Genomic DNA, 20,745 nt, shown 5'->3' with positions numbered 1-20,745 from the left:
AGGCACCGGTTAATTCTATTTAAGTCAGTGGAACTATACTAATGTATAACTACTGATATCAGAATCAGGCCTGTGAATTTTCCATATTAAATAATATCAAATGGCAAAATTTCTCTTTCATTGTAAAGTGTGTGCAAATTTAAAATGGAATTGTGCAAACTTTGGCTGTAATTCTAAACCTTATTCTTTGGTTGCAAAGATTCTACACCTATAAGGCTTTTTCAGGTGGTTTGAAACTTTATCAAGAAGTAGCATTTTTCCCTGAAGGCCTATGACTTACTACAATAACCTGACTGTAGAACTGAAATGGGTATCAGAACTGTTTGGATATAATGTAGGATATTCAGTTCTTACAAGACTAGAATGAGAAATTAGGTCTGCCACAGAGATTATTTTTGTTGTCTTAAACTATGGCTTCATATCATATCATATCAAATGTTCCCAGCCAATGACTTGCCTTCGGCATCTTGTTCATTAACTGTGCTCCAAAACTCATTTCTCTGATAGAATTTTCATTGCAAACTGCTACATATTTATCCTTTAGATTTAGGAAATTACTCTTGGAGAAAATAAAAACATTTGGGGAATCTAGACTTTCATAAAACAAAATGATGAGTGAACTTTAATTGAGGTTTTTAAAAATTCACTAAATTTAAGCAATTTGCAAAATTGGCAAATATAACTCCATGGGGGTGTGTGCAAAAAGTCAAACCAACACATCATAGAGCAGTGTATTTAAGATTTTATGATCACAAGGTTGAAAAATCTAGGTTTGAAATTTTGATCCTATTAAAGTTAATGGAAATTTTGCCATTGACTTCAATATGAAAGTTAGGATTTTACCCTTGGAAACTCCCTGAACAGATTGGCCTGAGAGAACTAGGATAGAACAGTTTGAAAGATATTTTATGTGGCTTCAGTCAGTGGGAGATCAAGCTTGTGGGTGCACTGAAGGCCAGACTCCTTTATCCTTGCTCGCAATGAGTAGTAACTTACTTCAGTTAGTTCCATAGATTGCAATGAGACTGCTTGTGAAGTAAGTTACTACTGCTCCACATGAGCAAGGCTGGAGGAGATCTAAATGGCCTATACAAATAAATGCTTTTGCAAAGCTCAGTGGTTTGAGCGGTGGCCTGCTAAACCCAGGGTTGTGAGTTCAATCCTTGAGGGGGACACTTAGGGATCTGGGGCAAAATCAGTACTTGGTCCTGCTAGTGAAGGCAGGGGCTGGACTCAATGACCTTTCAAGGTCCCTTCCAGCTCTAGGAGATAGGATATTTCCATTTTTTTTTTTTAAAAAGGGAGGATGCTTTTAAAAAAATCTGGTCCTAAATCTCAATCCAAATTAGGAGTTTAGAAGCTAAGGGTCAAATTCTGATCTCCTTCACATGAATACAAGTCAGCAGTTTACTCTACTGAGGTTAATGGAATTACTTCTGATTTACATTGATGTACTTAAGATGAGAATTTTGCCCAATAAATGTATAATAATCCTATTAGTTTATTCTCACAGTAGAATTTATGACAATGAAGACCTCTTTATTAATACTAAGCCATGATTTTGTAAATGCTTTGAAATAACAATATAAAAAAAGATCACATTTGGATTATTATATTTGTTTATTCCATTTGATATGAAAATTGGTAGATTTTACTTCCAAAATGTACAAATACAGATTTAAATATTGTTGGAGGAAACATTACAGATGTTTTTAATTATGTAATCTTTACACCCACGTATTTCTTGGTGGAAACCACTGCATGGGTCTGCACCACTTCTTAATATGCCATTTCTATAAATACTTTATGCTTATAGAAGCAAGCAGAATTATATGTTATAGTGAAGAACATGTAAAAAGTATTATTACTGAGGTTCTAAATATTGCTTTCTACAAGATAACCCTGTTATTTGGGTTCAGTACATAAACAGGAATGAACTCCTTCAGAGCACTAAAATATTGGTCCCTTTTGGTGCATTAACCATTAATTTAAAACTGCTGCTCATATGATTGTGGTAATGCCATTTCAGCTAGTTTCTAAACATAACAAATAATGCTATTCATTTTTCTAGGATTTTACTCTCAGGAAATCAATGAGTAGAATACTTTGGAAAAATAAGTTTCCTATGTCTTGAAAACCCAGTTCTATTGCTAAAACGGTATATATATTTAAAAGGTGAAAATAAATACCATTGTAATCCAATGTTTGCATAAAAGTTTCTTAAAATTATTTTCTCTGGGTAAACCAACTATAACATGATAGTCCTAAAGCAGTTTGCTCATTTATAGGTTCTCTCTTGGTTATTTGGAAGTTTCATTCAAATCCTACTGAAGTGCAAATTATCTTCCTTTACATAGATAGTTAAAGGTAAGAAAGATGTCTCCAGGTAATTAAGATAATGCTACATTTTATGTCTTATCTAATAGTCAAAGACATTCAAGATCCAATGGTCTCCTTTGTCACTCCGTATTTCTTTGAAGAAGCTGGTCCAGTAGTTGCTAGAGGGTAAAAATAAGAACAGACCCTTAAGTCACAATTTAGATGCGTGGTTGGGACATATAGAAGAAGCCACAGTGACCACTATAATTAAGGGTTGCATGTCTACATGCAGCAGTGCTCACAAACATTTTAGGGCTTTTGGAGTGTTGCATCTATCTATCCCACGGTTCCTAGCAAAGCTCCCTGGAACAGGTTGGGATGTCTATGGCATATAATCTCTATTTGCACCTGTTGCTCTTTTTCATTTATTCCATTGGATACTTGATCTCTGTACAGGACAGAGGCATCAACACTAGGGTGACCAGACAGCAAATGTGAAAAATCGGGACAGGAGGTGGGGGGTAATAGGAGCCTATAAAAGAAAAAGACCCAAAAATCGGGACTGTCCCTATAAAATCGGGACATCTGGTCACCCTAATAAATGAACCATGAGACTATACCCTGCTAAATCCTTGCTTTTGCAAATTCATGGCAGAGAGTCACCAGTTTCCCCATAAACACCTGCCAGAGCAACTCTGGACCTGGAGGCTTGGGATAATGAACTCTGACATCTTTGACTAGTGGCTCTTGAAGAGATAAGGAGTTTGGTTTCATTATTTCATAAATGTACTCATTTTTATTATCATTTAACATGTATATTGCATTGTTTTAGTTTTTCTTCCTCTTTTTGCTTTGTTTTGTAACTGCACTAATTTTTCCTCCTCTCTTGCATTTCCTTCTACTAGCCAGAGATGGGAGCCAGATGCTTTAGACCAGGGTATAGAGATATGGTTTCCCTTTGAGCCCACCATTCAGGGGAGAAAAGGGTGTGACCAGTAGTAATGGAATACAATGGTGAAATGGAATGGTCCAGTGGTTAGGGCACTGGCATGGGACTCAGAGCTCCAGGTTCACTTCCATGTGTGATCTTGGGCAAGTCACTTAAACCCAGGTCTTCAAAATGTCTTCAAAATGTATTTAGGAGCCTAACTCCCACTGATTTCTCCTTTGAGGATCTGGACCCTCTCAGGGTATGTCTACACTGCAATAAAACACCCGTTACTGTCCTGTGTCAGCTGACTCGGGCTTGGGCTACAAGGTTAAAAAACTACAATGTAAATGTTTGGGTTCAGGCTGGAGCCTGGGCTCCTGGACCCACCCAAACATCTACACTGCAATTTTATAGGCCTGTAGCCTGAGCCATACAAGCCTGAGGCAAGTGACATGGGCCAGCCATGTGTGTTTTGTTGCAGTGTAGACATAACCACTATGTTTCAGTTCTCAGTCTGTATAATGGAAATAATAGCACTTCCCTACCTCACAAAGGTGTTATGAGGATAAATACATTAAAGATTGTGAGGTGCTCAGTATAGAAATGCATAAAATAGATAGGTAAGTGGATTTACTTGGGGGTTATGGGACCAGAGGTACGATTTTAGGGCAGTTATAACCAAATCAGGCCTATTCACAATGGAACCATTACCTTTTTGAAGACCTCCACCCGTAGTCTGTTGCTCTGTATGATTATTCGTTTCTGTTTTTCTTCTTCTTTCTTTTTCACTTCAGGCAAGTTATTATAAATCCTGGCATAAATTCAGAATGTAAATTTTAACATATCATTCTACAGTGTCACCACTAACTTAATTTTTCAAAGTGGAAAAAATTCTTCTAGGCAATCACTGGTATTATTATGCATTTGTAAATATCTGAATTAGATTTCATACAGGTATCTATTAGCAATAGCACTGGTATCACAATGAAAGGTTTTGAACTGAGAAACTTGAGAAATGGTCTTTATTCTGAAATGATTAAATGAAAGTAGAGGGCCAGGTTATTTCAGTTACGTCTGTGCAATTCTGGAGTAACTTCACTGAGCTCAGTGGAGATCATCTAGATTTATAGCAGTGACTGAGACAAGAATCTGGCCCATAAGCTTGTTGTAGATATATCACAGGGGTAGGCAACCTATGGCACGGCACGCGAGCTGATTTTCAGTGGCACTCACACTGCCCGGGTCCTGGCCACTGGTCCGGGGGGGGGGGGGGAATCTGCATTTTAATTTAATTTTAAACGAAGCATTTTAAAAACCTTATTTACTTTACATACAATAATAGTTTAGTTATATATTATAGACTTACAGAAAGAGACCTTCTAAAAATGTTAAAATGTATTACTGGCACGCGAAATCTTAAATTAGAGTGAATAAATGAAGACTCGGCACACCACTTCTTAAAGATTGCCGACCCCTGCTATATCACAATACAGATTCCAAGCAATAATCTTCAGTGATTACTAAAAAATGTGTAAGAAAAATAAAATGATAATTATATTAACTGATAAGTTTTTCTCACTGTCACTGTGATCCTTTCACCAGAAAACAAAATAGTCAATTCTTAATGTAATTGCAGTTCTTGGTTACAATCATAAAATTAACGTTGGGTCTGATCCTTTTCCCATTGCAGTCAGTGGCAAAATTTCCATTGATTCAAGTGGGAGCAAGATTAGGCTCTCTGTAACACATATCTTGTTACTCAGCAATTCTGCTCTTTGTGTGTATTCTGATCTAAATCACAAGTATTCAGACTTAATTAGTTTAGTGGACTATAAAACTTTCCTTTCCCCCCCAACCTATTTTGCACTACAGTGTCCCTATAGCAGCCTATTCTGGCTTATAATTATCAGTGGTGTTTTATTTTTAAGGACAGTGGGACAGATTCTGATCTCTGTGACATTAGGGTACATTCAGAAAAACTCCTTGACATCACTTTGCATTTTTCATTGTTGTAAATGACTATATAAGGTGCAAGGCAATGGAAGATCAGACCCCCTAAGAATCTAATAAATTGCAGTCTTTGCTAGGATATGTGCTGTGGTCAAGATTTAAAAAAAATTTTTGTGTGTACAACTTAATCCACCTTAAAAAGGCCTGATTTTCAGAGGATGAATAAGTGAGTGCTTGGTGAAAACCAGGTCATTTTAAGGTGCCTCAAGTTGGGCCTTCAAAATCACTAGTCACTATTAAAAATCTTGACCTCAACTCCTCTGCAGAAAGACAGTTTTCACTACTGGAGAAAAATCACATTCAATGCTTACCTAAGAAATTAACTCCTGCTGTTAACAAGAAAATGCACTGGATTGTTTATGGTAGATGAATAATAATGAGTATGGCAGAAGATGGAGAAAGCAGCCTGCAGAATAAGAGCCCCAAAGGAATATGCGGCAGGATGTGGTGCAAACTTCATTGTGAGATGTGAAATTAGGTATTACAGAGCTGAAACTTCTGGTATATTTTGAGGGCTACAATATATGCACAATATTACCACAAATCTCTAATATGTTAATAAACAGATTTGAAGAAATAACATTTAGTAAATTACTAAAGACCATCAGATAATATGTGAGAGCAAGTGGAGCATTATAGGCCACAAAGTAAAGACAGAAGCCTCCCAAATTATACCCCTCCACAGAGGCCAGCCATAATTGCACTTCCTATGCTCTCTGAGCGCAGGGATGCTCCCTGCCATCACCCCTAGGGCACTAGATACCCCCAAAAGGGGTGGGAGGAGGCAGAACCAAGACATACACACACTGGGCAGAAGAACTGGTGTCCATCCAAGGCAGTGTAAGCTGCACTCCATAAAGGGAGGTAATAGAGGGAGTGTTCTCTCCTCTCTCTCCCTCAGTGCTCATGAGAGCCCCCAGAAGCATTGTTTTTCCCTGCAGTAGAAGGCCTCCTGTTGCTTCTGCTAGGACAGTACAGCTTCACACCATCCACTAAGTAGGGCTACAGCTCCTATCCACTCGAGCCATTTTAGGGGGAAGAACATTGCCCATGTTTGTGCATATTGCACAAGGCATGAAATACAACAAACGCAAGATTACGATGCTAATTAGGAAGTGCAAAGTCTTGGCACTGGATCCCAGGGAATTACAGTGAATTCTAAACCGAAATGTTGTGTACCTTTTAGATCTCATGTGCATCTCCTTCTCCGAAATGAACCTTTCCTTTGGTTTGAACAGGTTATCTAATAAAAGAAACATATAGTTAATTTCTGAGGAATCTTTATTTAGCATGTTTTAATGAAACGATAACAGCACTGCTTTCCCTAAATTTATCCACATGGTGTTATTTCGTATTAAATCATTGCTGACCTACTGCCTGATCCAGCTTGCATTGAAGTCTAAGGAAAGACTCTTGATGACTTCATCTGGAGTTGAATCAGACCCTTAAGCTGCCCTTTAGCGGGGGAAGGATGGATAGACCTATTGCCACCAGCCTTATTACATGGTTCATTTATTTTAAATGGATATAACTTTTGTCACTGTCACAAGCAGTAGTGCATACCTCCAATTCAAACCAGGAACCAGCTGATGATTAGTCTGGCATAAGATGGCCTATTTTTCTGTCATTCTTTCTTGCCATTAGAAAGCCCAAGTGACTGATTCTCCACTGCCATGCATCTTCTGTAGTTAATTACATTGTAGCAACATAGATCAGATCCTCTGCCAGTGTTAACTGATTTACACCTGCAGAAACTTGGCCCAATGGGTGCAATTCTGATTTGACAGAGTTTTACATCCACTTTGCACAGGTGTAAATAGCTGCACACGGCAGTGGAGAATCAGGCTCAGGAGTCTTTGCTGATAAGATATGAGGAGCCTCTCACATCTCCAGCACTTCCCTGGTCAAAGGGAAATAATTATGGATCAAAATGGTTAGTTTGATTCCTAAGATGTTAGGTAATGTTGATATTCTTCCTTCATATACTCTTATTAATGCAAAGTAATGGTAGACAATTTAATCCAGACACCTTCCCTGCTCCTGAGTCCTGCCTGTTAACAGCAACTTTAAATTCTGCCCTATTGTACATGTGTGTTACAATTTTATAACAACTCTACTATCCCCTAGGGTTTTAGTAGCAGGGTGGCTGAGCAGTCATCCCACTTGTATCAGGAATTGGTTCATGATTTGGCGATAATGACCTTACATCTATTGACCTTACATCTATTGCAGGAGTGTGAATGTGTTTACAGGGGAAAGAGAGGAAGGACTCCTTCCTGCTGTGGGAAGGTAATTTAGGGATTGTATTGAAAGGGTCAGGAGAAAAGGCAAACATTACACAAGACATTATTATAAAAGTACAGGACACAGTAAACACAGCAGAGTATAATCCAAAAAATTACAAGGAGTCGGGTGGCACCTTAAAGACTACCAGATTTATTTGGGCATAAGCTTTCGTGGGTAAAAACCTCACTTCTTCAGATGCATAGAGTGAAAGTTACAGATGCAGGCATTATATACTGACACATGGAGAGCAGGGAGTTACTTCGCAAGTGGAGAACCAGTGTTGACAGGGCCAATTCAATCAGAGTGGATGTAGTCCACTCCCAATAATAGATGAGGAGGTGTCAATTCCAGGAGAGGAAAAGCTGCTTCTGTAATGAGCCAGCCACTCCCAGTCCCTATTCAAGCCCAGATTAATGGTGTTAAATTTGCAAATGAATTTTAGTTCTGCTGTTTCTCTTTGAAGTCTGTTTCTGAAGTTTTTTTGTTCAATGATAGCGACTTTTAAATCTGTAATAGAATGACCAGGGAGATTGAAGTGTTCATTTACTGGCTTTTGTATGTTACCATTCCTGATGTCCGATTTGTGTCCATTTATTCTTTTGCGGAGGGGCTGTCCGGTTTGGCCAATGTACATGGCAGAGGGGTATTTCTGGCACATGATGGCATATATAACATTAGTAAATGTGCAGGTGAATGAGCCCTTGATGGTGTGGCTGATGTAGTTGGGTCCTCTGATGGTGTCACCAGAGTAGATATAGGGACAGAGCAGGCAACGAGGTTTGCTACAGGGATTGGTTCCTGGGTTGGTGTTTTTGTGGTGTGCTGTGTAGTTGCTGGTGAGTATTTGCTTTAGGTTGGGGGGTTGTCTGTAAGTGAGGACTGGCCTGCCTCCCAAGTTCTGTGAGAGTGAGGGATCATTTACCAGGATAGGTTGTAGATCGTGGATAATGCCCTGGAGAGGTTTTAGCTGGGGGCTGTATGTGATGGCCAATGGTCAAACCGGACAGTCCCTCTGCAAAAGAATAAATGGACACAAATCGGACATCAGGAATGGTAACATACAAAAGCCAGTAAGTGAACACTTCAATCTCCCTGGTCATTCTATTACAGATTTAAAAGTCACTATCATTGAACAAAAAAACTTCAGAAACAGACTTCAAAGAGAAACAGCAGAACTAAAATTCATTTGCAAATTTAACACCATTAATCTGGGTTTGAATAGGGACTAGGAGTGGCTGGCTCATTACAGAAGCAGCTTTTCCTCTCCTGGAATTGACACCTCCTCATCTATTATTGGGAGTGGACTACATCCACCCTGATTGAATTGGCCCTGTCAACACTGGTTCTCCATTTGCAAAGTAACTCCCTGCTCTCCATGGGCAGGTCTTCACTACGGAGGGGGAGGGGGTCGATTTAAGATACGCAAATTCAGTTACGCAAATAGCGTAGCTGAATTCGACGTATCGCAGCCGACTTACCCCGCTGTAGGGACGGCGGCAAAATCGACCTCTGCGGCTTCCCGTCGACGGCGCTTACTCCCACCTCCGCTGGTGGAGTAAGAGCGTCAATTTGGGGATCGATTGTCGCGTCCCGATGAGACGCGATAAATCAATCCCCGAGAGGTCGATTTCTACCCGCCGATTCAGGCGGGTAGTGTAGACCTAGCCCATGTGTCAGTATATAATGCCTGCATCTGTAACTTTCACTCTATGCATCTGAAGAAGTGAGGTTTTTACCCACGAAAGCTTATGCCCAAATAAATCTGTTAGTCTTTAAGGTGCCACCAGACTCCTTGTTGTTTTTGTAGATACAGACTAACACAGCTACCCCCTGATACTTAATCCAAAAAATTGAAATTTAAAACCCAATATTTTACAAATTTTCGTATCAGAAAACATTGCTACGTATCATTGAAAAGCTGGGTCCTCATATCATGAGTTTCTAGATCCTCACTGGGCCCTGGACCCATGTTTTTTTTTTTAAAAAGACCATCACAGGGTATTTACTACAGGAGCAGGGCAGGGTGGATTTGATTTAAATCACTAGTCAGGAAGACTCAATTTAATCATGGTTTTCTACATAAAAGTGCATTCTTGTTGGTTGTTATAACCTTAATACATATTCTTCACAACTCAGAGATAGATGTAGGTTTCATTTTTAGAAGGTACACACTATACATTTTTAAACAGTGATTTATTTTGAAAACTTTTCAGATTAGTTTTACAGCTATATCAGAAAATGAATGATTGTTTGGTTATTTCATTTACCAAAGGTAATTGAAGCAGATATTTATGAAGTCTGTGGAACCCCATAAGATTGGGTCCCTAATCCATGAACTATTGGCACTCATTTACAAAACTTTTCTTAAACATTACATGAATATACTGTCTCATACTACAGAATTAAAATTTATAATCCCTATTCCATGATGAGATATCTTTGAGCTATAATGTGTCTTAATTAAAACTATCTTTAGATAGGTTTTTTCCTCAAAAAGCATTTTATCAAAAAAATCTGATTTAAATAAAAAAATCGGATTTTTTTTATTTTATTTTATTTTAAATCATTGATTTTTATCCACCCTGGGTCAGGGTGATTTCAGTAATGCAAATTTGCTGGACCACTTAGAGGGCCACTGGGACACTTTAATACCACTGCATCATCAAAGGACTTTAGAAGACAGTATATTTCACAGTAAATGACAAATGTGCCTCTCTACTGTCTCACTACAAATAAGAGAAAATAATATTGAAGATGAAGAAATAAATATTAAGTTCCAGAACTACTTGACACACAGGTCAGCTCAGGGCTGAGCCTGTATCCACTGCCCTGAGTACAGACCTTCCCCCTTCACATTCTGCTCCTAGCTTTTTAAGACACCACATATGTTTCACTGGTATTTATGGAGGTTGCCCCTGGCAACCAAACAGCCTAGAGCCATTTAAAGGGGCCACACCCAACATCTCAATTACATTCAGTTTACTGAGGAAAAAAGCACCTTGTCTTTAGGAGCACTGTCATTCACATATCTGATGAAAGGAACCGTTCAGCAATTTCCCTCCTGAGCTGATAAAGTTTTCAGAATGAAAGTTGTGCAAAAAAACTCCTCTATGCTTGAGGATTAACCCTTTTTCAAAATGCTTTATAACTGGCAAATAAACCTATAAATTAGCCAAATAAATTTTAACTAAACTTAATCATATTGTATTACAAACTTTAAACAAACAATATCCCCCCCACACATATGAGGACACATTGTCTGATATGACCAAGCAAAGCTTGGCACAGGATGGGGGCTGCAAAGTTAAGTGGGGCCACTTTGGCTCCTCATGTACCTTAGAGCTGCCTCACTGATGCTCCACATCCTCTAACCCGCAGAAGGTCACGTTAATCCTCTGGGGTCTTGTTAAACCAGCTTTATAGCCCCTATGCAGTGGAAGGGTGCAAAGGAACACAGCAGAACTAAGAACTTGGCTGATCAGATATTTAAAAATAAAGGACAAACTCCCCTCCTCTGTGGTTGCACAGAACTAATATGTGGGGATCTTGTACAAAAGATTCATACCCCTGCCCAGCATAGAGTCCAGCTTCAGGAGTTTTCCCTCCTCATTCCTGTGCAGAGCAGGAGACAGCCAGGGGAGGAGTGAGGGTGAGCCAGTAGCCCCAGCAGTGGCCTTGATTGTCTTACACTGAGCCTTCCTGAACTCAATCAAATTTGGTTTGGGGCAAGCAGTGGATTTGGCCTGATCAGATGAATAATGTCATTTGGGTGCACAGAGCATTTGCTCACATAACTCCCTATACATCAAGATTAGTATTTGCGGAAACCTCTAATTTTTTGTCTGGAGAGCGGTGGTTTTCTGACTGCTGGGACAAAAATCATCTCTTAAAAGGTTTTACTTTTTTTAATAAAAAGTTATGTTAGTGACATTTCCAGCCAGCAAGCTGGAAAGGCTTCCTTCCAGATTCCCACCCATGGAACACAGTGAAGAAATGTCAGCTGGCTTCAGACTAACCAAGCTCCTGCCAGAAGCTTTGGGCTCCCCATCCTGGAGTGCAGTGAAGACAACAGCAGCTGGCTTCATCTCTTCAGAAAGCAGTTAATCTCCAGTTAGGTTTCACCTGAGGAGTGGCTAATGTCTAAGGGGTGGTTGGTCAGTAATTGTAAGAAGAGGTAGAAGAATTTCCTGCAGCTGGGAGATGAAGTTAGGCTGGGACTCATATTTATGTGTCTAGTCCAACCATGTCCCCCAGCCTACATAAGCTTTTTCTGCAAATGCCATTTACATACTATTCCCTCAGGTTATGAAATGGCAGAAGAGCTGCAGCTTGAACTGGGAGGTGAGGCCAGCACCGAGCTGCTTCTTTGCAGGGAAGCAGGGCCACCAGCAGGGGAGAGATGGACATGGAGAATAAGTCTGCCCACCTGCTCAAGTAGTGAGGGATAAGGCTTTTTCTTCAGGGACTCTTGAGGAAAGGAGTAAACTATTCCTCAGTGCCTCAGCACATAATGCTGGGAACAAGCATAGGGTACAAGAGGGTGTGCTCTGAAATGCAGGCCCATGACTTTTCTGTGACTTCATAATAATAAGCTGAGGCTATTCTCTAATTTTACCACAAGTCAATGTGACAAAATGGCCTCCATGTTTGAATTACAGAGAATTACCACAGAGGCAGCAAGCAGGACTACAACTGTAGTGTATGCCTTCTATTGCTCTAGAGCAATAATCTCCAGCTGACCTCAGAGCTGTCTTGAAGGACACTGGAACAAGAAACAGCCAGCACGCCTTGGCAGGAAAGAGAGGTTGCCATGGTAGAGGCTTTTAAAGGAAGAATAAAAAGGGGAAATCCTGAAAAATCTTCCCTGGAAGATAAAAAAAAAAACTACCTTGCATATAAAAATATCTGCTGCATAAGAGAACAGTCATAAGATTTATAATGCAATGTAATAGGCAAACCATGCAATACCCAGTCACATGGCATCTCTCCGCTAACTCTCAGGGCAATACTCAAGAGAAAAAATAATGTAAAATATGGCTTTACAAAAAGGTTAAACCTTGGGGGATTGCACCAGGAGAAAATCTTAAAATCATTTAAAAAGGAAATGAAAAGCCAATGCAAATTATAGAGTAAAAATAATATGTGCATAGTACTTAATTATTGTTAACATCCAAGCAGCAAAATATAGTTCCAAGTGGAAGTTTACCATGCTGGTTCTTCAAAAGGGCCACCATGCTAAGAATTATAATAGCTATGACCAAATGCATAATCAAGACCTGAATTAACATCCCTATTGAATAAAGATCAAAGTTAGGCATAAGGTAGACAATGCACCAAGATGATAATAGCCAGCCTCTAAATTACATTTGTTAGATTATTACAATTCAGCATCAAATTCATAGCTTTGATTTTTAATGTGAAAAATATTCTAGGCAGGGAAAAGTACTGAGTTCTAAGATTGACAGCTATTCAGGGGTTTTGCTGAGAAATTCCACAGAAAAAAATGTTACTATGAGATGCTTTATCCATGTTTTATTCAAATCCTGTAAGACTGCTGAGATACTGGTATTTATAACAATACCATGCACAGCAGTGATTTATTTGTAACATTCCTTTAATGGGGTGAGGAAGCCATACCAAGGTCTTGAAGTTGCTAACCAAGATAAATAGCTCATCATCATCAATATATTTTTAACAAATGCTAATGCTAAGCCCAGAGATGGATTAGAAAAAAAATACATTTCCTGACTGGGAAGCTATTAAATGTTTAGACAGAGGACAGACAGCTTAGGAATGAGAAGAGTAGGAATAGGTTCCTTGGCTTCCCACGTTGAAATAAATCACTGAGCCACTGAAATAGAGACAAAATGTACTGTGGGCTAGTTTCTGCCTACGTACATGGATGTGCCTTCCACTTATGAGTGGGAGCCCTAAAAATGTGAACACAGCTAGAATGTGACCCTGCATTGTATGTTGCCAGTAACTGAAAAGAGACGCCCTGGTGTGGCACTTGCAGGTAGTTATACGCATGTGCATCTCTCCCGTTCAACTAAAACAGGAATCCACCAAAAGCACATTGATCCTCCTTCACTGACAAATTAGCCAGTTACTTCCACCAGTTCAGTGGTTTGACTTTCTTTAAAACTTCAGCAGCAAACATGTACTGCAGAATATTATTTTTAATGTCTGGAACTGCACTCTGCTGTCTACTGCAGAGATGCCGTTGAGTACATACAGACTTCATGGCTACTGCATTATAAATCATTAGTCTGTGTGTCCATTTTAAAAAGAAAATTAACCCTGAACATAAACTGAATACATGGGAAAAATTCTGCTTAGTGACACCCATGCCACCCTGCTAACCAAGGGAAGAATTTTTCCCTGTGGTGTTTTCAGAGTAGCCAGATTCAGATGTGCTGTATGTTGTATGCTGGTCACCTGGTGCAAGGGAGTTAAAGCATTTATATTGACCAGGATTTAAAGGAGTGTTGTAAGAACATGTTAGCTAACACATGCTAACTAACAAACACATTCTAAAGGTCTAGTGTGGACAACATTAACATGAGCTCCTGCTTAAATTTCAACTCAACCAGCTAGCTCATGTTTAAGTCTACACTGCCTAGTGAATACTACGCCCTTAGAACACGTTCTACCAACACACTTTTTATCTAAGTCTAAGGGCCTGTTTATTCTCTGCTGTGCAGCCTGTGTGGTCATTTACATCAGTGCAGAATGGATGAAGTGTAGGAGTAACATGCTACCATTTTGATCTGGTGACAGTTGATAATCAGTCCTAAATTGGTGTAACTTATATGGCAAAGGGCCAGAAGAAGGTGTAAGTTAAAGTGTGTAGGCCTGATTCTCTGCTTCTTCACTCCTTGTTAATCACTTCCCCCTGTACAAATTTGATCTGTGCTCTGGATATCCATCCTCACTGGCCTTTCTTAACATGACAGGTCCAACAATGAGAAACTTCACCAGTTATCCTATAAAACCTGTCAAGTTTGTGTATGAAATCCAGATAGTGCCAATGTTATGCTAAAAGTTTCTGGACCAAATTCATCCCTAGTGTATGAATTCAGTCCCTTGTCCAAATTTACTAAGATCTTCTGGAGGGCTTAGCCCATAGGTCAGAAAACTTTGGAATAACAATTGTCTTGCACAGTATAGCACTCTGGGGCACTAGGTCCCAAGTGTGTCTCTCTCCTCCTTCCTTGAAGAGAAACTGCAGAGAGGAACAAGCTAGAAGGAACAGCTGCAGAAGCAGGGATCTTTGGACATTCAGAGAACTTTCTACAGTTTTGACTGGACTTTCTCTGACCTATGCTGATTGGCTGTTTGCTCCAACCCTCTCCCGTCCCCTCCCTCACAGCCTTTTCACCTTAGCTTCACTGCCCACCTGCCCCTCTTACCCTCTTCTCCCCTGCCCTGTCCCTCTCACCCGCTTCCTTCAATCCCCTCTCTACCGTCACTTGTCTTTCGATTTAGCTTATCCCCTCTTCCCTCCCCTAAATGTGGAACTAACGTGTGTCACCATCCCATTGTTCACTCTGCTTCTGTGTTCTACCCCTTCCCGCACTCTGTGTCTGCCTTGTCTATTTATGTTGTTAGCTCTTGGGGGCTGTGTTTGTACAGTGCCTAGCACAATGGAGCCCTAGTCTTGCTTGGCCCATAGGCACCACCATAATAAACATGGTTAATAATAAAACAATAACAAAAATAGGTAGTTGCTGTTCTCAGTTAGATTTTTCTGAGCATACCCTAATCTGTATTCATCACTTTTGGCTCCAAACTACTAGCAAGGTGCCAACAGTGTGAGTGATGCTGTTGCTAGCAATGAATAATGTCTGGGGGGGGGAGGGGGAATCAGAGTCTTGACAAAATGGGAGTAATATACAACTTACAATGGAAATGTGGCTGCAAACATTTAATCAACCAGCAATGCCACCTGAAGGCAGGCAGGCTGCATTATAATGGCTGTGTGATTGGTTGGTTGTGTATTTTTTTTTGGTCCATATTCTCTGATTACTATTGTCCACATTCCCTATTAAACCTATAAATCTAAATGATAATCAGGTCTACACAGTTCTTCTCAGGACAGCCCAAATGAAAAAGCCTGTTTTCTACAGCCATTTTGAACATAGTTCAGGAGGTGTTCCACACATTTGCTTCCAAAATACTTTTGAAGATAGAAGATTTGAGACTGACTGCTGGATATTAATATAAATCAGGAGAAATCAGCAGACATCTATTGAGGGGGTGGATGGTAACTTAATGATTTCCTATATTGCTGTTTCCAGTAAACAGTCTCCCAGAAGGAAAGGAAAATAGAGGGTATAAAAATATGTTCTTGTGAATTAAAAAAAAAACCTTCTAAAAGTGCTTATGTACACTAAGATCACAAGGCTGTTCATTAGGAGGATTTAAAGGCCTATGAACAGCTGGTAGTCTTGTCACTAAAGTAATTACATCATGGTTTTTGAGATTTAAATCCAGTTATTTGAACATTGTTTCTATTCAGTTCGTCACAGTGGGATCTCTAATTTGTTCGGCATAGTCAACAGCAGAATAGTGTTTCTTGGAATAATTAGCACTCTAGAAATTTAACAGTACACATTGCACAGTACAAAGGCTAGTAAAAGAGTTGTAGGTTGTTTGCCTCTGAAATGTACTTGTGATAATAAAATCTTCTGCTGGATAAACATTCACATTTTTATAACATTACTTCGGGCATTTTGTGAAATCCTGTTCATGAATTACAATTACAAATGGTAAACAACTTGTTTTTGAAGATGAGAAGGTAAAGGGAAGCTGCACAGATGTTGATATTTATATGGAAATGATATTGGATACCAATTATCTTTCTCCTTTATGAGAAACAGTAAAGTTATAACAACATGGGCAAAATGGTTTGAAGATTATGTGTGATCTAATAATCCTATATTCTCAATAAACACACTTCATTCTGTTAAAGTGATGTTAAAGAGAGGTCTCTAAATGCCAATGTGTCTTTTTCACAGTAACATTAAGATAAAAAGTATGTGTTTTTCATGGTGAAATAGGTGTAGACTAGAGCACGCTCATCTAGGAGCAATTCAGTGCAACAACATACAAATTTGTTCAAGCCAACGGTACAAACAGCATCTCAATCACAGTTTTTAAACCCTTTCTGATAAAATCATCTGTCAAATTACTAGAAGCTAGATGTGATTTACAAGGAGAAAAAAAGATTGATGAAGGAGTGGCTGCTGGGATTTGCAGTGGATAGACTAAAGAGACTCACAGACTTTAGGGACAGAGGGAACATCATGATCATCTAGTCTGACCTCCAATAACACAGTATTCCACACGCGGTTTCACTAGTGCCTTTTATAATATTACTAAGACTGGAAATATCTCACCTGATGCATCCGCCTTTTTCACAGCGCCTCACATTGGCAGCTCGTAGTTATCCTGTGATCAACCAATATACCCAGGGGTCTTTTTCCTCCTGTCTCACTTCCAACTGATAAGTTCCCAGTTTAGAGCAAAAATTCTTGTTGTTGGTCCCTAAGTGCAAGACTTTGCACTATTATATTTCATCCCATTTCTATTATTCCAGTTTACAAGGTCACCCAGATCTTTTTGTTTGATATTCCAGTCCTCCTCTGTATTAGCTACACCTCCCAATTTTGTGCCATCCTCAAATTTTATTAGCACACTTCCACTTTGTGTGCCCAGATCATTAACAAAAATGTTAAAGAAGGTTGATCCCAACACCAATCCCTGTGGAATCCCACTGAAGCGTGACAGTTCACCTTTCAGTATGACCTGTTGTAGTCTCCCCTTTAACCAGTTCCTTATCCACCTTTCAATTCTCCTATTAATCCCCATCTTCTCCAATTTAACAAATAATTTCCCATGCAGAACTGTATCAAATGCCTTACTGAAATCCAAGTAGATTAGACCTACTACATTTCCTTTGTCTAAAAAAAATCAGTTATCTCAAAGAAAGATATCAGGTTGGTCTGGAATCATCTACGTTTTGTAAAACCATGATGTATTTTATTCCAATTACCTCTGTCCTTAACTACTTTCTCTTTCAAAATTTGTTTCAAGACCTTGCATACAACCAAGAGCAAACTAACAGGCCTGTAGTTTCCTGCATCACTTTTTCCCCCTTTCTTAAAAATAGGAACTATGAAGGCAATTCTCCAGTTATAGGGTAACACCCGCAAGTTTACTCACTGTAAGTAGCCCAGGAGTATAATAAGGATGCTGTGCTGCCCAGCTAGAAAGTTTCAGAACCTATCACCAGGGTCACTTCTGTCCTGGCCAGTGGAAGTCATGTCTGCTAGTCGAGTTGCCCTTACAAAAACTGTTGCTGGCATATGCATGAATTACCATTGATGATAATCTGAAAAGGAGCTGTGTGTTTGACATGGTTACAAAGACCCCAGGAAAGGAGGAAAGAGTGTAAATCATCATTCTCAGGCTAAAGAGGCAATCAAAAGACCATACTCTGAAGTCTATGGACCCTATTAAAAATCATAGTATATGCTTTAACCTGGTTTCCATCTCATCATTCTGTTCTCTAGGGTTCTCTGTTTTTCTAAGCTGTTTTTATGTCTATTGTTTTGAAAGAACATACTGCTCCCCAGAGACCAAGAAACGTGCAGACAAGCCGGATTTGGCAGAGTCCCTGCAGTTTTCCCTCAGCTGTTGTGAAAATGGCCCCAGAAGATGCTAGTTTAGAGGTTTAGAATTAGCTGTTTAACCCTTGCCATATTATTTTCTTTATTCCAATAGTTCTTAGTGCCTGATAATGGCACTGCCCTTGCTAAGTGCCCTATGGACTTCAGGGTAATGAACACCTATATGGATACTAATTTAACCTGTTTCACAGTTCAGGGCTACCAAGGTCTTGAATTTTTTCAGTAGAATATTCATTCTCATTTCCAACGATACAGGGAGAAGAAGCTTAAAGGCTGTAGCATTCCTTTTAGATCATCAGAGAGAATGGAAGGGAGGTTACAAGGCTACTGCCTTTGTTATCCTAATGGAGCAGCCAGTGCTAATATAAAAGAATGGAACAGCTGTCCAAAGGAGGACTTGTGCACTAAAAAGGAAATTCGGTGCATTTGTAAAACAACAACAACAACAAAACCAGACAAACAAAAAAACACTTTAAGATCCCAGCTTCTTAACAGAATATATAGGTTCCTATGGTGGTGGGTGCCATACAAAGATATCGTCAATGACAATCCTTGCCCCCAATGAGCTTACAACCCTAAAGTGAGTTTACAATCTGAAGCAAGCACACTTACATTTTAATATAAAATAATTGGGAAATTTTTGTTCCCTTACTTATCTGTCAAGACCTAAGTTCTCAATTACATATTCCCATTGCCAGAGTATATTATTCTTTATGTAGGATCAGATTTCTGCATGATGCTTTGCAGGTAACGAAGATGACTTACTGTTATCTGAGCAGCTTGCATTTTGGGTTGGCCTCAGGCTCACGAGCATGTAAAGGGGAAAGTCGGCTTTATGTGTTAGTCATACGTCACCTTTTCTGAGCTGACTGACTTCCAGGCATTCTGTTGCAAAGTGACATCATTCTCCAACAGCATGAGAGAACTGTGTTGGAGACTACAGCTGGGATTTCTGAAGCTACCTAGGGGATACAGATGCCATTTCCCACTAAAATGAATGTGAATTGGTCCAAATCTCCAAAACAGTCTACCGATCCATTACCATATTTACACCTTGCATGATGTCAAGTATCAGGGGGTAGCCGTGTTAGTCTGTATCTACAAAAACAACAAGGAGTCTGGTGGCACCTTAAAGACTAACAGATTTATTTGGGCATAAGCTTTCGTGAGTAAAAACCTCACTTCTTCGGATGCATAGAGTGAAAGTTACAGATGCAGGCATTATATACTGACACATGGAGAGCAGGGAGTTACTTCACAAGTGGAGAACCAGTGTTGACAGGGCCAATTCAATCAGGGTGGATGCAGTCCAGTCCCAATAATAGATGAGGAGGTGTCAATTCCAGGAGAGGAAAAGCTGCTTCTGTAATGAGCCAGCCACTCCCAGTCCCTATTCAAGCCCAGATTAATGGTGTTGAATTTGCAAATGAATTTTAGTTCTGCTGTTTCTCTTTGAAGTCTGTTTCTGAAGTTTTTTTGTTCAATGATAGTGACTTTTAAATCTGTAATAGAATGACCAGGGAGATTGAAGTGTTCACTTACTGGCTTATGTATGTTACCATTCCTGATGTCCGATTTGTGTCCATTTATTCTTTTGCGGAGGGACTGTCCGGTTTGGCCAATGTACATGGCAGAGGGGCATTGCTGGCATATATGACATTAGTGGATGTGCAGGTGAATGAGCCCCTGATGGTGTGGCTGATGTGGTTGGGTCCTCTGATGCTGTTGCCAGAGTAGATATGGGGACAGAGTAGGCAACGAGGTTTGCTACAGGGATAGGTTCCTGGGTTGGTGTTTCTGTGGTGTGGTGTGTAGTTGCTGGTGAGTATTTGCTTCAGGTTGGGGGGTTGTCTGTAAGCGTCCACCCTGATTGAATTGGCCCTGTCAACAGAGGTTTTTACTCATGAAAGCTTATGCCCAAATAAATCTGTTAGTCTTTAAGGTGCCACCAGACTCCTTGTTGTTTTCATATTTACACCTCTACCCCGATATAACGCAACCCAATATAACATAAATTCGGATATAGCGTGGCAAAGGAGCACCCCGGGGGGGCAGGGCTGCATGCTCTGGCGGATCAAAGCAAGTTCAATATAAAGCGGTTTCACCTATAACGTGGTAAGATTTTTTGGCTCCCGAGGATAGCGTTATATTGGGGTAGAGGTGTATTTTAATATTGTATTAAATATCCTTAAAAAGCCTCAAATTGTTTTAAAAGCAAAACTTGAAACTTTCAAATACATCTACTAGATTATATAGTACTAAAGTAGGACAATAACTCTTCCACAACCGTCTAAATAAGTACTCAAATGCATGCTAAATAAGTGCACTCAAAGGCCACTCAAGACAAGCTGATGCCCTAGGCAAAACTTCTGTGTGCTGTTCCTCTGCCCAGTGCAGACTATCAAATCTTATTGCAACACAGCCATGGAACCGAAGTGTGGAATGGAACCAGTCCTCCTCCCCCCCCCCCCCCCCATCCCCCAACACACACACACTCCGACAGCC

The 20,745-nt window shown here is 39.8% G+C and overlaps 1 protein-coding gene across 14 annotated transcripts in view; it reads right to left on the bottom strand.

The window, feature by feature from the left end:
• Positions 1–1,601: 1,601 nt before the first annotated feature.
• The window catches only part of C7H10orf90 (chromosome 7 C10orf90 homolog), a 182,007-nt gene continuing 162,863 nt past the window's right edge, over positions 1,602–20,745 (bottom strand). For 11 of the 14 annotated variants that reach the window (XM_065552242.1, XM_065552243.1, XM_065552245.1 and 8 more), the window contains 4 exons: positions 8,469–8,558; positions 6,440–6,503; positions 3,962–4,061; positions 1,602–2,498 (listed from right to left, as the gene is read on the bottom strand). In XM_065552242.1, coding sequence (XP_065408314.1) covers positions 2,460–2,498; positions 3,962–4,061; positions 6,440–6,503; positions 8,469–8,558 — 293 coding nt within the window. In that variant the 3' untranslated portion in view covers positions 1,602–2,459. The remainder of the gene's footprint in view (positions 2,499–3,961; positions 4,062–6,439; positions 6,504–8,468; positions 8,559–20,745) is intronic. The other 3 variants (XM_008166273.4, XM_008166270.4, XM_024103549.3) reach the window with 1 other exon arrangement.

The sequence above is a fragment of the Chrysemys picta genome, chromosome 7 (assembly GCF_011386835.1).
Source record: "Chrysemys picta bellii isolate R12L10 chromosome 7, ASM1138683v2, whole genome shotgun sequence".
In the NCBI taxonomy this organism is placed as follows: Eukaryota; Metazoa; Chordata; order Testudines; family Emydidae; genus Chrysemys; species Chrysemys picta.
This window is presented reverse-complemented; position numbering and strand designations above follow the sequence as displayed.